At 38.2% G+C, this 17,406-nt stretch overlaps 2 protein-coding genes across 4 annotated transcripts in view; one reads left to right on the forward strand and one right to left on the reverse strand.

The window, feature by feature from the left end:
• Positions 1 to 2,336, forward strand: part of GALK2 (galactokinase 2) — a 46,605-nt gene extending 44,269 nt beyond the window's left edge. For all 3 annotated transcript variants that reach the window (XM_030281221.4, XM_002198585.7, XM_030281222.4), the window contains one exon: positions 1,858 to 2,336. In XM_030281221.4, the coding sequence (XP_030137081.3) occupies positions 1,858 to 2,065 (208 nt within the window). In that variant the 3' untranslated portion in view covers positions 2,066 to 2,336. The remainder of the gene's footprint in view (positions 1 to 1,857) is intronic.
• COPS2 (COP9 signalosome subunit 2) overlaps positions 1 to 17,406 on the reverse strand; it is a 139,918-nt gene that overhangs the window by 67,583 nt on the left and 54,929 nt on the right. The gene's annotated exons all lie outside the window — the stretch shown is intronic.

Genomic DNA, 17,406 nt, shown 5'->3' on the forward strand with positions numbered 1-17,406 from the left:
TGGCTGCTAGCACCACATTTGACACTGTTAAGCCACAGTATTTTGAAACACAGTGACTTCAGCTCTGCAACTGGCATATTTTCTGTCTACTTTATCCTTTATTTCAACTAAGTATTCAAAAATGACTCAGTAAAAATGAGGCATGAGCATGACCACAGAGAATTATGAAATCAGTAAAAGGTTCAGAACAATTCTGAAGGGATTTCAGTTGCCTACCAAAATAAAAGCCAGACACCATCTGAAATATGAAATTCTGTCTGAGGTAACAGACAAAATGAGTACAGACAGTTGATTTAACGGATTCTGAAAAGTGGATTGGGCCTTATAAAGTCAATGGGAATATCCTTATTTATTGTAACTGATACTGGATTGGATCCTGCTCATTTTAGGGGGTTGCTCCATGGATTAGAAACTACCAAAATTGCATCAGAGAATGAGTGGCTTACAGGAATAACAATAAGTAAAATGAAACACCAACAGGAAATGCAGAATGAACATAAAATCGAGTCAATATGAAGGGTGGCACCACACAGACACACTGAAGAAAGTGTTTCTGTTCAAGAAGAGATGTGTGTTTAGAATCAAATACATATGCAAGTACTTGCTTGAAATATGACCTAAACCTCTACTAACCCAGCACTACACCAGATTCATTTGACATAAAATGCACACATGAAAAATTACAACAGCCCACTCCAAATGAGCTGTCATTTTCCAATGGTATTCACATGATGTTGTCTCTCCCTCTAACATATTTTAGGGCTGGTGAATCTCTCTGTGCTTGGCTATTGGAAACACATCAAAAGTATTTGTTTGTAAGTCAGATTAGATCTCCCACAAGAATATGATTTCAGATGAGTTTTCTAAATCTGACTGGTTCTGTTCTCACTAAGTTAAATAAGCCCCAGAGTAACTTATTACATGGTCTTTTCCTGCGTTTTCCAAGTAAAGATCAGGAACACAGGTAAGCAAACTATTGAAAACAACTCTAAATTCTAATCAGATGGCATCTCAGTCTTGCAGTGTAACGGCATGGGATTTGCTCTAGGACATTCCTAGCAGACCAGTATCCTAAGGCTGGGATGGTTTATATTTTGCGTGTCATTTATTTGTCATTGTTCTTTCTGTTCACACTCCTCATTCAGAGCATTTTTTTCTTTTGGGACTACATTTATATTTTACCTCTACTGCTGTCAGTTTTAAGTTCATGAGGTTCCTCTAAAGAAAGATACCCAACTATGTCAATACAGCATAAACAGAAGTTTATGTAGTGTATTTGTACGCAGTGCAGTGACTTTTTCAGAGTCTCTGAACTCTTATTTTCTTGACTGGCACGTTCAGCAGTCCTGCAGAAGCCTGTGAATCTTCAGCATGGTTTAGATCTGTCCTGGAAGAATAGAGCTATTTGTCTTTGCCACATTACAAAATGGCTTGCATGCCTACATCCTGTGCAATTAGTTTATGAACCCTCTTTTGTTATTTTTGTCATGTATTTCTGTTTTCACTTCTGATGTCTTATGAATGTTGCTAACACAATTCCTTTCTTCTCCTGCTTTCTTCATCTCAGCTGTGCTGTGATCCTAAAAACAGCTGATGCTGAAGCTTTAGAAAATAGGGTGACTTTTGGAACCAGCAGAAATTACTATATTGCAGTTTAAGGCATCAGCACTTCTCTTTGGTCCTAAAGGGTAACTGCAAATTGCTGTAGTGTTACATACAAGCAAGTGAACATCAGAAAAGCCCGATGACATGGGAATACTCAAAACACATCTGAGTTTTCTAGTAAAATTTTATATATTACAAAGTACCTCTTTTTGGTTTATTTTACATGATTTTTTCCCTGTTATTTTCTTTTAGGCAATTTGGGGCCATTGGGTCACGTCTGACTGGAGCTGGATGGGGTGGCTGCACTGTGTCAATGGTGCCTACTGACAAGCTGAACACTTTCCTAAAAAATGTAAAAAAAGCTTATTACCAAAAGGATGGCCAAAGGTTAGCAGTGGAGAATAATAGTCTGTTTGCTACCAAACCTGGAAGAGGAGCTTTGGTTTTTGTTGAGGCCTAAAGAACGTAAAAATTTTAAAGAAACTATGTAGAGCATGTAGAACTGGCAGTACTTCCCATGCCACAGTACATGAATGCTTTTTCTGGTTTATATTGTAATGAGCAGTTGCTATTATCAAAATGTATTTTTGAAGAAGCAATGAAAAGAAAACTCTTTGATTATAAAAGTCTTTTTCCCCCCCATATTAAATATATCTTTCAGTATAAATATCGATTTACTAAAACCTATTGACAGGGAAAACTGCAATTGAAATAAAGATGATGATTTGTTACAGTGTCTCTCTCTTCTTCTCCCTTTACTGCATTAAAAGAGATGAGGTGTGCAATGAGCTGCCTCAGTGGAGGGAGGGTACCTGCAGTGTTTGCAGGGCTGTTTTGTGCTTTTTCTGTTCATGTCCTGGACATTGTTTTGTTTGGAGTGATCTGTAAAAAAGGAAGATTAAACTAAAGAATTAAAAAAATTTGGAAGGACCTTGCTAAACATTGGAAGTTTTCTACTGTCCACAAGTAGAATAATTACTGTTGTACTTAATATTGGAGGAGCACTGCAGGCCAAGAATTACATAACTACATTGTGTTAAGTAGTACAACTTTTCTCCTAGAGATATTTCTTAGGTATCTTTGTGCAGGTATGAAAGTTTCAACAAAAATGAATGCTATTCATGAGCTGTGTGATATGATAAGTTAAGTGAATGGAGCAAATAATGAAGCAAAGTTGCATTTTGAATTATCCAAATACTATACTCTCATGCTTGAGTCCCACCTGTGCATCTATATCATAGAACATTTTCATTTTATGCAAAACTATTATAAAGGACTAAATATGATCCACTGACCATGTTAAAAAAACCAATTAAAATGTATAAGGAATAATTATTGAGAGAATTTACTCAGTTGTACTAAGCAAAAGCAAGTTCTAGGTGGGAACAAGGGAAAATGTCATTGACATTACTGACAAATTCTGACCTTGCTACCTCTGTCTGCTCCTGCCATCTCCTATAACTGCTCTGGGAGTACAGACCCACAGTTCATAACCTGCCTCCTCAGCAGGAGAAGTGGTTGTGATTGCAGAAAGGGGACTGTACATTAGGATCCCCCAAAGATGTCCTAACCCTGCTCCCAAGGGGAAAGTCAGGCTCCTGTGGCCTCTCTCTTGCACAAACTTCCACTTCTCTGCTCTCTCCAAAGAAAACCAAAGAGAAGATTTGGTTGTGTCACAGCCCTTGCAGCCATAAAAGACACAGCAAGAGTTGGCCCTGGGCACGTTTTTGTGATGCTAAGCACAAGTTAATGTCCAGAAGTCTGCATCAAATTAGAGATCTCTCAGATTTTCTGTACATTACCCATGCTAATTCAGGCCAAACCCAAATTCTCAGAAGCTCCTAATTCTGTGAGAAAACTCTGCCAAATCTGAGCACAGCAGATGAAGGACAGCCAATGCAAACTACCAGATCTTTTCAGGAACCTCTGAGTGGAATATCATAGCAGTAATATTAGTAGAGAAGATCTCTTACTTCTGACAACCAGGAAAAGTGGATCAGAGTGCTTGGGTCAAGCAAATCAAACACTCAAGAGGAAAAGGATGGGCTCTGGGCACAAGTGGGGGAAATGAAAAGACTGTTCTTAGGGAGGACAGTTACAAGGATGCACGAGAGAAGGGAAAGCAAAGGAGAGGGAACACAGGTCTGAACAATTGGTAGAATTATAGAATGGGCTAATCTTAAATATTCCCTATTGCCATCTTTGAAATTTAATATCTTGTAACCCATTTGTAATGCAGTAGATATACTGTACATTCAAATAAACCTATAAACCTGTAATTATAGGACCCCAAAAAGTAAAAAAAATCAGGTATCTTCAATGTTTAAGATAACCACTGATATTTTGAAGAAAATACTACTATTGCTTTGTTACCAACTGCCTAACGAAATACAATCCTGAGCTTACTCCAGTGAGTTCCTATTTATTATCCTGTCATAAAAATGGAGTAGAATACAGTAAATACCAGTCCCTTCATTAAGATATTTGCATAGAACTTTAGTTCAGCTGGATTCATGGAAACAGTAATCAGCATATGAGCAGAATAAAAATATATTATGGGGATTTTTTCTTCTTTTTTAAGTTGAGCATGACACACAAAGTCATAGAATCTTCCCCACAACATGCAGGCTGCAGTAAATTTCAGAATTTTTCTGACAATGAGTATTATAAATTATATTCTCATAAAGAAGAAAGGAAACCAAATATAAAAGGAAAACAGTATAAAAATAATAAAACCAAAAGTTCTAAACTTCTGATTAATCTCTTTCCCAGTAAAATTTAGACTTAACTTTCATGGAAATACCTACAGAATTCAAACTATTTACATAAAAAGGGCACTCAGGCATTTGTATTTACTGACTATATATAGGAAGTAAATGTTTCTTTTTAAACAAACAAAAAAGTGTGTTTTGGGATTTTTTTTTTTTTGCTTGCTTTTTAAACCTTTAATGACATGTTTCTACATAATGGTAAAACTCCCCAATGATCAGAGCATGAGAATGACAGGGGGCAAAGATATTAGAAGTATCCTTAACAATAAAGGAAGAAAATTTTGATGAAAATGTCTTAAGTCTAGAGCAGAAGTTCATGAGCATATTGCCTAAGCAAGATTTTCCAAGTTTATATTTTTAGTAGCTTTTCCTGACTACCTTTTAAAAATCTCTTCTATAGCTAGAATAATACTGATTGGTAAATCAGATCATTGAATTTAGGTTGGAAAAGACCTCTAAGACCATCAAATCCAACTGTTAAGCCAGTACTGACAAGTGCACCACAAACCCTGTCACCAAGTGCCACATCAACACATCTTTTAAATCCCTCCAAGGATGGGGGCTCCACCACTGCCCTGGGCAGCCTGTTCTAGTGCTTGACAATCCTTGCCATGAAGATCTTTTTTCTGAATCTCCAGTCTAAACCTCTTCTGTTGAAAGTGCTGATCAATGATGGAAAGTGACTCAGTGAGCACTTCCACCAGGTCTCTTGGTTCCCTTCGGTGGATCCAGCCCCAGACACTTGTGAGTGTTGAAATCCAGTGGCAGTGAAATCACTGACAATCTCCCCTTGGATTACAGGTGCTTCATTCTGATTCCTGTCCCTCTCCTCCAGTTTAGGGGGTTTGGTACCCAGAGAACAACTGCTCTTACTATTAATTCCTTCTCTGCCTTAGTCTTTAAGTGCCTCAGGCGCTTCCTCATCCTTTGTCACTATGTTACCCCTGCACCCAATAAAGGTTAGCACAAGCTATGATTATCCATGGAGTGTAATTTTATCTTGAGGCCTGACTGTAATTCATTCAATCAGGAGTTTAATCTTAGTGTGCAGTAAATGGGCTCTAAACATTTCCAAAAAGGATCTGGAATGGAGACACTGTTAGACATCTGGGTGCAGCATCATTGCCTGGTGCCATATTAATACCCTGTATTATGGTAATCCCACTGACATGTATGTCTTCATTACTGCATTTGCTGACTGTGTCTCTTACACAGGAACATGCTCATCCTCTGAAATATCACGAGAGCAATTTTACCATTCACTCAACGGGAGGGGACCACGACTGTGCATTTGACGTTTGCTGTCTTGGACACAGCACATACACACAGACATATGGCAACCTAATATATAATAATTACTTACATAACATTTTCGGGAATATTGGTTTCTAGTTAATATGATCTGAATGCCAACTTTTATTTTAGCAACTGCTGAGTACTTAGTCAGTGTAATCCTTCTGAAATTCCTCTCCGAGTCCATGTGTCTCTTTAATAACATCTTGATATGTTGGAGCAACTGCTGCACTACAGCTTCAGTCAAGTGAAAGATTTGCATTTTCAGCTAGCTATGAAGCTTATTTGTGTGCTAAATCCCAACTAGATCTAGTTAAAGATACACAACATTCACAAGAGTATCCTGTTCTAAAAAAGATACTTTGCAAATTATAGCTGTTCTGGGCAGGACTGAAGTAGTGCTCCCTGATTCTTGTCATTATAAGGTTCATCAACAACAAACAACTGTAATAGAACTTAGACTAAAATGTAGCAGAAGCATGAAAACTTGACTGGTAAGACAATGTCATGAAACCTGTACTGTGAATCATGCAGCACATTGAATTGAGACTGAAGGCTAAGTGTTGATAAGAGACTAGTTCACAATGTAGAAAGGACTACAGCGGGGAATGTAAAACTAACTGCAAATTGCTCACTCTGAAACAGCCCTGTTTGACACATTTTCCCAGTGCACAGAGAACTGGCAGAGGAAGTACTGCCAAGCAGTGATGCCAACACATCTGTCCTCCCTCAGCTCCGCAGTTCAGCCAGCTTTTTCATCAAATGCTCTTCTGAGATTCAATATCTCATAAAATAGAGACAAGAGATTAATTCTGGTACTGATCTTATCTCTTGTACTCTGCCCTGTGCTTTCGGACTTGTGTCACAAGTAATTGAGAGTCTCTGAGACACGGCAGACCACAGCCTCCCCTGACAGCCCTGGGTTCACAGAGGCAGCTGTCACTGTGCTGAGGGCAGGCAGTGCCCAGCCAGCTCCTCTGCAGCCTCCCCGGGCCCTGGACTGCAGTGCTACCCTGCTCTGGACAGCAGGACAGAGCTGGAGCTGCTACATTGGCAACTGCTGCTTCTTGAGCACGTGTTTTTCCTCTGGTCACCTAACCTGTGGGTGAACATTTTCTGGAGCTCCTGAAGCCTCTGCAGGTTTGGTCACTGATTTCAGCATAACGTGGATTTACCAGCCCATACTCCCTGCAAACAGTTCAAGCAATTCCATAACAAAGAGTGAGAACTGGCACATAGAGCTAACGTGCCCAAATCTCACGAGTAATTTAAGGGACTCACACCAAATTCATCATAGGTGTCAGACCTAGCAATGGAAAAACTCTAGACAAGTAAAAAATTCCTCATGAGAAGACATTAAGGACCTTTCAGAATTAATCGATCATTAAAATGCTTGAGATTGATTTCCAATAGCAGTGCTCCCTGTAGAAGTAACAAACTGAGGAGGATTCACACAAAAGCACTAAGTATACTTATTGGATTTTAAGTCTAATGCATTTTGAGAATTGCTATACTCTCCTGAACGTTTTTTTTGTTGGCCAAAATTACACATTAATATTAAAAGGAAAAAAAATCCTCTTCCCACTAAAGCACAACTTTCTGCACTTGGCACACAAGAATCAAATAAATCAATAAAGATTAGATGTACTTCAGACTGAAAAACAACTAGTGCCCAAGCAGCTGTCTTCTTTCCAGCCAAGCTGTGTGTGATTTGGGATGGGAATAAAAATATATTTTATCAGCCAATGATCAAGCCAGATGTGTGGGGTTCTTTTTTTAAAATACAAATTAATTTTTCAAGGGATACCGAAAGAGGTTTGTATGAAGCTCTTATAGCAATTCCTGAGGAATATTATTAAATACCTTATTTTTTGCCAAATTCCATGTGGTGGAAGGTTTTATTCATGTTGTTCTACATTTTCTGGTTTCTTATCTGTCCCTTATGTGACAAATACATGTATTTATTTCTGTTGGCTGAGCTGTTTTGACATTGAGCAGGATTTTTATTGTGTTCTACTGATCAATTATCAACAGAATTAAATTGTTCTGATTCAGTGCTGAAGCACTTTCTACTGACTTTCTCCCTGGGAACATTCTTTCCCATCTCCTTCCTTTTCAGGCTTTGATCTAGAAAAGAATTCAGCCAAGACCCTGTACTTGAGGGAAAAAAAAATTAAAAATCAGAGCAATTCTTTATAACATCAATAGCAGCTCCAAAAATAAGAAGTTTTTTATGAAGGGCTGAACCTAATTTTATTTAGGAACATAAAGCTCTAACTTTCATAGCTGAATTAAAAAGTCTAACTGAAACCAGAAGCTAAAATCAGAACCAAAAACATCTAGCAAGGATTTACAGAATTTCTGTCAGATTACGTTAAAGCTCCACAGCTGAATCATAAACTTAGTCAGAGCCAAATACTATCTGTGAATGAGAAAATTTGGGAACAAAGGGTTAAAGGTCAAGGAAAAAATACCTATTTGGCTTTTTTCAAGCTGGTTATGGTCAGGCCTTGGCCCTACAAATATATCCAGTCAAATTCCTCTGCAATCTTTCCACAGCCAATCTGACTATGTCAGCAGCAAAATAGATGAGGAGCTTTGAATAGCCTTGATTTTAAAAAATATATTTTTTTTCATTTATTTTCAGAAGACCATTTGAGAGAGTGAGTGAAGGCCTGGGCAGCTTTTGTTTCTGAAGATCTATAACCCGATGATGGCCAGTGGGGAGAGAGGGGTCACTGGCTGCAAATGATTTTCAATACTTTCTCTAGAGGGAATAGGATGGTTTCTGGGAGCTGCTTCAGGAGCTGGACCTACAGGCCTCTTGCTATTGTTACTGAAAACCTTCAAAATTTATTGTCCTGCCTAAAAGTCATAAAATATTTAACTTTCTTGATGATAAGATTGCAGTGGTATGCCTTCCTAAAGCTGATTTTTCATAAAACAAATTAAATGGTTAAACAAATAATTTTTTTTGACAGAACAACACTATCAGGATTTGTGGGATTTCTTAGTACCACCCTCAGCTATCAGCCCTTGCACACTGGGTGCCCTTTCTCCCTGCCTGAGCTGTGCTCATCCAGCAAGAACACGGGGCTTGGCTGCTCTGAAGGGAGGGCACAGCCATGGCAGGAAATGCACACCAGGCTCTAGAGCTGAGACAGGGGCACAGAGGGGACTGCAGGGCTCTCCCCCATCCCAAGGAAAACGGCAGCGACTTCACAAGCTCCTTCTGGCCAGCCTAAAGGTTCTGGTTAGCAGAGTTTGAATCTCAACTATCTGCTTTAGCTCCACTAATGAGATTTATTTTACTTCTATGTAGGTGGCCTTTTATTTCTTAAATGCAATTAGCATACAGTTGTTGCCTGATGGTTTTATTTATTTTTGAAAGTGCCGACTACTGGACTTGCTTTCATAGTTCTCGCATTTCCAGAATTGACTTTTGTGCTCCACAAGCCTATTTTCAGGAAATATTTTGTAAGAGGGATGATATTTTGAACTCTACTTTTAAGGCTGCATAGTCTTCTGCTTTTTTCATTCCTTTGTCTGTTCATTAGGGGCCATTTTTAATTCCTAGATGTGTTTTTTGGAGACAAGTTCATTTCCTTTGAAAGATACCATGAAAACAAAACATTAAAAATACTTTCAGACTTAAGGCAAAGTTATATGTTTATTTTATGAGATCTATTCTATATAAGGTTTCAGGTGGGGCACTGAACTGTACATATTTGTCCCTTTCTAGGTTTTCTCTAAACATTTCCTGACGTGTTCATTAGCTGCCTTTTGCTGATTACATAAATGCATAAAAAACTATCTGACCTGCTCAGCTTCAGCTGTACGATGAATAGGTTTTAGGCTCTTATTCAAACTGAAAAATTTCAACATTCCCATTTTTTGAGGATGACATAGATGAGTGCTATGTAGTGTTTCCAACTCCTGAGCTGTATTACAGTCTTGATTTTTCTGATTCATGGATTTATAATTAATACTCTCAAAAAAGAAAATGGAACATTTTTGAAAATCAACATCATGCATACTGCAAACTACAATAAACATGTCAGCAAAAGTGGATATACTAACAGTTTATGGTGGCCAATTTGCTACTTTATTCTTTTTTATAAATGGACAAATTATGACTGCCCATTGTGGTCACATTAAAGGGAGAATGGTGTGGAAATTTCTGTTCTCAATAAACACATAAAAAAGTGGACAGAACTTATTTTTAGACAGAATTGTGCTCATAATGTGAATAGTCACCTAAAATCTGCTGAGAAAAACATAATCAGTTTCACAAGAAGTCTAAAATTTTCTTTTTATCCCATTAGTCAGCCTAATAACAAGTTTTACAATTTGTCCTTGTGAAGTTCATAAAAACAATGACAAATATAAAAATGCCACACTGAAAGTTGAGAAAAGAAAAAAAGTTTTCCACTCTTCTATATGATGTTGCGAAATTTGTTGAAGTCAGTGAAGCTAAACTACCATAACACAAACTGACCTCTGAATTCACTGAATAAGGGCTGTCCTGTTGTAACAGAAGCTGCTGAGGTTTTACAAGCCAGCTGAGGCATCCCTATGCTGAATATGCTGAAAAGCAGTGGCAAACTGGTTTTCCTTTAATGTGTTGAGTGCAAATTCTTCAATATACAGAAAACTGAAATGCTGAGAATCCCTTGAGAAAACGTTTCAGAGAAACTCAAGTAAGTTTTCATTAAATCCTCCAGAAACATAGTAATAAAAGAAGTTCTATGTGTGTCAGGGAAAGATTTTAATTAATTAGCAAATCTTTGCTTGTGAAACCTCTTTGTTTTAAGATAAAAAGAACAAAGGGCTCTGAATATCTGTACCACACAACAGGTATGTCCTTTCTTCATTCAGAAGGATACATGCCAGATAGAAATATGCCCAAATTCAGAAAATACTCTAAACTTCCTCAAGATTTATAGGTGTTTGGATCCAAAGAGTATAATTCAGGGCCATAATAGAACCAAGTGCATACATAAAGTTAGAATCCAGATATGAGAGGAGTTTCATTACATTCTGGAAGGTTTGATTTTATGTTTCTCATTCAGCTTTATTCCTCAAAATCTAACAGAAATAAAGTAACCAAGCTGAAGTGCAGTCTCACTTCAGACATTTTAAATCATATGTCAGGTTAAAGGATAACAAGATGAGGAGCCAATCAAACCTTTTTTCTGTATTTTTAAGTTTCTGTCTTTTAGGCAAACCACTTGCTGAGATTGTCTGCATTACTGTGGTCTGTCTCAGTCTAGAAAAGAGAAAACTGTCCCAGCTATTGTGGATCATAGCAGAAAAAGGAAACAAAATAAATGAGTGAGACTTGAGTAATGCATTCTTCTTTTCCCTGCCCCAGCTGGTTTAAACCACCTTGGCAAAAACTTCTGAAGAAAGGTTTTTAAACACAATACAGGTTGGGCAAGGGGTCCAAAAGGATATCATTGTTTGTAAACTAGAGGACAATGACTCTTCAAGTCAAGGGGTGTGATACAGTATTGTGGGCATGAAGAAAGTAGGAGATAAAGGACTTTGGCCTCTGAATTCTGAGGAGCACAGATGTGCATTCACTTGTGAGCTGATACAAGAGGACTGTAAAATGGGAGAAATATCAATAAAGGATATTATCAAACTGAGAAGACTAGCAGAAGGAACTAAGGAATTCTACACTCATATTACGAAGTATTTATATTGAGATTTTTTTTAACTAGGATTTTTGGTTTTCACCACAATGAAGTACTCTACTACTTAATGGTAGTACCAGTAGAAGAAGGGATCAGAATTTCTGGCAAAGATTGATGGCAATGATCTAATATGCTACAGGACACCATTCTCCATTTCAAGCAGAAAAACTGCAGATGACAATAGACATGGAACATAAAAATCTGCAAGCCTGAGTTATTTTAAAAATTGATGCTGACTTTTGTGTACAGCTATTTAAAAAGAATCAAGGTGTGTGACAAGGTTTTTTTAAGAATTAAACTAGTATATCACATTTTAAGCTGCAGTTTACTACAATCATTGCCTTACCTCAATCTAATTGATTCTTATCTCTGGCAAATGCATTTCCCTCTTGTGAACATTGAAAGAACTAAAATATGTTAGAAAGGAGAACTGGAAAAAAAAAACCAAAAACATGTAAAACATGAAAAAAAAAAAAAAGGCACAAATACCAATTATAAAAAGAAAAGTTCAACATAAATGCAGCACTGTTCAAAGCTTCTGATGGTTTAATCTACACAACAAACTTTAAGATTATGCTCACCTCTGGCTTTTCTGCCTAGTTTTTTAAATATATCACACCTAATATTACTGCAACTGCCAGATCAGTAGAGAAAATAAACACTTTGTTGCTGAGGTTTTCTTCAGTTACATGCATTGTTGTTTTCCCCCCACAATCCTCTGTATTCTGTCAAGCATTTTATAGCTTGACAGGATATAACTCTATAATTTATAGTTCATAAATGCTGACAGAATCACCGCTTTTGTTAGCACGTTACCCATGGTATGATGCTTTCAATATCAGAAGTATGTAAAGCAAACCTCTGTCATGGCTTTGGATTCCTTTGGCACAGTATTTACATGTTCACAACATTCACTTATTTCTTCATCAGCTATATATTTCCTATCTTTAGGTAGATTTTTGCAAATTGAATCCTCTTCTAACAAAAATATAAAAATCATACATAGCATTTTCTTGGCATTTTAGGATGCACATCAGCCTTCCAGTAAACTGTTAATAAATTAAATTTCTCCTTAGTGCATTTTCCACACTATTTTTCTTTCCAGACAAAATGCTATGCAAAGAGATTTCTCTATAGATAATGAATTGGTTAATGAAAAATGGTGCTAAGAAGGTTATTTGATTCACTAAACCACTGGCAATAAAATACAGATACTTAGATCTGTCTCAGATGTTTTTTAAAGACTGTGTGTGGACAGATTGATATTAATAATCCTGAATACCTGTGGTGATAAAGAGTAGTATTTATCCAGTCTCACAAGGTTGATGTCTTCCTGTCTGTCTGTCCCCACCCAACCTGCCCATGAAGGGAAATATAACTCTAAAGCAGAAATATGTGCAGTCTTTCAGTATCCAAAGGGGCTACAGGAGAGCTGGAGATGAACCTTTTAGAAAGACACAAAGTGACAGGACAAGGGGCAATGGCTTAAAACTGAGAGAGGGCAGGTTTAGAGGACAGGAATAAATTCTTTCTTCTGAGGTTGGTGAGGCACTGGAACACACTGCCCAGAGAGGTTGTGGATGCCCCACCCCAGAAGCGTTCAAGGCCAGGCTGGATGGGGCTTTGAGCAGCTGGGAGGTGTCCCTGCCTATGACAGGGGGCTGGAACTGGATGATCTTTCAGGTTGTTTCCAACCCAAACCATTCTGTGACTCTGTGATTTGTCCTGTGCTCCACAAACAAATTGGCACTCTGTGCAGTGCAAGCCTTATGCTTTAAAGCTTCCCCTGGGATTCTTTTTACACTAACAAAGGAATAAAATTATTACTGGAACTATGGTATGCAAGCACAGCATGCTGATAATTTTATGTAGCTTTTCAGTACCCTCGTGTCCATTCAGAAAAGCTGTTAAAGAAAAGCAGAGTTGTTCACTTCTTGAAGGTCTTGAAACAAACAAGCAGGAGTTCTAACTTGCAGTTTTACAGTAAGTTGTCAGACATCCACGAAGACAAAGCCAGATCTTAAATGGGCAAATACATCTTAGCCACAGGTTATAAAGCAGATACAGATGTACAAAACTATCAAGACAGGAAAACAAAAGTTTGGAAGAACAGTGAGAAAAGCTTTACATTTTTGCATAACAGGAAATCCACTGAACAAAAAAGAATTACAAATAACCACTAACATGTCTCATTTGCCTTAAAGAAATACAAAAGCTCCTAAAATGAGAAATAACATCATTGAAAAAGAACCACAAAATGAAGAATTTTATTTCAAAAAATGTCTTTGAACACAGCAGCTCAGTGCACAGAGAAGATGATAGAGTTGAAGACAAAGAACTGCTAAAATAGAACTGAAATGAAAGCCAAGATGAAATAACCTCCTCAAGTTCTGATGCTGGCAGACAAATACCATTCAATAAAAGTTTTCCAGCAATGACAATTATCCCATAGGGCTTCAAAACGATTTATATACTCACAAGAAGAATACGTGTGAGAACAATGTTCCAGATTGCTGAAAATTAGCAAAAGGGAGAAGGAGGTACCAAGCACTTCCAAATCAGTTAATTTGAATTCTTAAAAATATCTTAGAAAAGGCCTGAGTTTCCAGATCTAGCCCAGAACTTTCTGAAACCCATAAGCATAGAGACTCTTTAGCTCCAAAATGTGGGTTTAGGAAGCAAAAGGGATAAAGTAATGTTCTGATTTAAACTGAATTATAATCTAACCTTACAATTTGGGGTTTGGAGACACACTATCTGGAATCTGTCTGCTCTACAAAAATCTCCCACTGCATGCAGAAGTGACACACACAAAATACCCAATCCCATGGGAAGGTGCAGCAGCAGGGAGGCAGACAAGGGCCTGAAAGGCTGATCAACAGGAGTAACAAATGTAGAAGTCATAGGTGCAGGGTTCAGCTCAGGAGGAAACACCCTCGTGCCAGAAACAATGAAGAGCCCCTTTTACAGAGTACTGAGGATAGAAGTTTTACTGCCTCTTAAAACCAGGAGTGATCTCAAATCCTTGCAGTGCTCTCCTGCTGTGCAGCAGTGTTTTCCCTGGGAAGAAGAAAGTGGACAGAATGGAACAGGATCAGTAACCAACAACACGAGGCTAAAGAAAAGCTACTGTCAAAGAGTGCCAGATGATCTGACAGGAACAAAACAAGAAAAGTATGACAAAGAAGATGAACACTTTCTCCTCCTCCCTTGATCCTGAAAGAATCCCAGTGTACCAGGCTAAGAGAGACAGACAGAGGCAGAATCCACCCAGTTTGCCATTCTAGTGAGAAGAGCAGTGGAAAAGTTGTATCTCAGAATATGGCTGAGCCCTGCAGCCTGCCAAATCAGTAACAGGGTCTTTGTTGACAAGATCTGGGTACAAGTTAGATCCCTGAATATCTGTCAGAGAGAGGAAGGAGTGCAAGATCACCACTGGTATCCCTTTTTTCCTTTACTATAACTACCAAGCTCAGTGGTGCTGCCATCAAAACACCCTCAGAGGCCACACTTAAATGCACTCCAACATTTTCCAGATTGCTGGCTCTTTACCTGATAACATGATCCCAATTATGATTATTATTATTCCAATTGGATTTAAAGAAGGACCTACATGTCTGAAAGCTGACATTTTTCAAATTACATCATTTGATTTAATTAAAATACTGACTCTTCTCATAAATTTCTCATTTGCGTTATATATGAGCATTAGATACTCAAATCCTTGAGAAATTTAAACTTAACAAGATGGCCAGCATGTCAATGGGACTTATTTTATAACTCCTAGGCCCTCACCCAACAATCCTTATGTGCAATGCAAAAATAATAGCTCTGAGGCTTATTCCTCTTCTTCTTACATTCCTCCAAAGTAGACAAGTCCAGAAACCAATACAACAGACGTGTTTAAACGGGTTAATAAGACTTAATTAAGAAAGACTTAATTAAGACTAATCAGGACAAAACAAATCCCAATTTTGATAAGCTTCTCATCAACAGCATTAACATTTACTTACAGTACAGTGATGGACAGTTTAACTAAAGACACAATATACCCTGAAGAACCTTTTTATTAATGACAGTAATATTTGGATTAAAATTAGCACAGCATGATTTTTAAATCCCAAATTGAGTCTGCAGAGAAGGCAGTTAAAAAAGGGTGAGTTTTTTTATACTCACAAACTGAGCAAACTTGATCTGGAAGTCATTAACAGATAATAAACATAACCTTCCCCCACTCACTCCCAAGATGCCATCTCTACAGTCACTTTTCAGCATACAGTTGTATTTTTACAACTTGTCATCCTACAGAGAAAAGCCTCACAGGCTTTCATTTTATCCAATTTCTTCCTCACTGGTAAGGAATTACTGCCCTCTTTTCAACAGGACTCGGTTCCTAACAAGGAAAAAGAAGTGGAATGAAAGGAGAAGAAAAATTTTATTTGCTTAGTGAAAAGGTTACAAAGTCCTCTTTAGGATGACAGAAGCCATTCTGAAAAGAAAGTAAAAAATTAAAGCAGGTCAGCTTTAAAATGAGCTGCAATAGCTGCCTCACGCAGCCCATTATGGAACAGACTCAAGAGAACCAAAGGCAGCCACTACTTCACACAAGATCTTTTCTTACAAAGAAAAAAAGAGTCTGTAAAACCAGCTTTGGAAATTTTAAACTACTCTTTCACAGGAAGTATCTGCACCCTTTTGGCATCCCAAACCAAATGGCTTCTTTTGTATGACAGCCTTGTAAATTAAATTATACTCTGGTTTTCTGCATCACAACTGGCCATAGTCTACAGTCAGACTAGGCTTGGAGACACACCTTTTTTAACTCCTTACTTTCCCAATAGAAAAAGAATTAATTTGAAAACAGTAATATTGATGGGCTAATTAAATAACTTACACAAATAGAATTGAAAAAGTGTTAAGGGTTCTATAGATGGGAGTCTGTTTTACTACATTAAGATCCACAATCTTTTATTTTGTCATCAAAAAAAGCTGAAGAGCTTATCATCACTATTTAAGGGACACAAAATTCCACATGATGCAAACATCGTTGTAGGCACACACAGTTTGGGGTGATTGGGAGTGGGGCTGTGTTGTGGCACAGTTTGGGGTCACTGGAGTGGGGCTGTGTTGTGGCACACACAGTTTGGGGTGACTGGGAGTGGGGCTGTGTTGTGGCACAGTTTGGGGTGACTGGGAGTGGGGCTGTGTTGTGGCACAGTTTGGGGTCACTGGGAGTGGGGCTGTGTTGTGGCACACACAGTTTGGGGTCACTGGGAGTGGGGCTGTGTTGTGGCACACACAGTTTGGGGTCACTGGGAGTGGGGCTGGCCGAGCCTCATCCCCATGGGCAGAGCTGTGAGCAGCAGGTGAGCAGCACTGACAGCAGTGAGCCATGGAGTGCCCAGGGGCACTGACCAACCCCAAAGGGAACAGAGGGCACACAGGGGCACTGCATGAACCATGAGGGAATGAAAGGCTGGGCTAAAGGACAAGAAGGGTCGACACTTAAAGCCTTCTGATGTGGTATGGCGTTATTCAGTTTGGGTTGAAGCCTTCCAAAATTGTATGGTGACACTGTGTATCCTGGCCATCAAGGGGAAAGATGTTCGGAACTGAAAGGTATAAGTGCAAGATAAGTGAACCACAAAGCATCAAACAGGGGCTGAATATTCAAAATTTGATGTTCAAGAAGAGATAAATGATAGAAGGATATTTTGCAACATAACCAACACATAAGTCTAACACAGTTCTAATGCAAAAGAACAATTTGGTCAACCGGATACCACTCAATTCCTCTGAATCTTCTCAAACCATTAAGGAAAAAAAAAAAGAGATAGAGAAAGATGGCTTTCTAAACAAGCCTACAGAGCCAAATCACGCAGGCTCTAAGTAAGAGTAGAACTAGATAATTTAAAAATAAATAGAATTTGCTATCAGTTCTTTTTTATTAAAATGTAGAATCTATAGATTAGTAAGTCTGCTTATCAGCAGATGAGAAGACGTTAAAAATCAAAATTAACAAATTGAGAGCTTGTATG

The sequence above is a fragment of the Taeniopygia guttata genome, chromosome 10 (assembly GCF_048771995.1).
Source record: "Taeniopygia guttata chromosome 10, bTaeGut7.mat, whole genome shotgun sequence".
NCBI classification, from domain to species: domain Eukaryota; kingdom Metazoa; phylum Chordata; class Aves; order Passeriformes; family Estrildidae; genus Taeniopygia; species Taeniopygia guttata.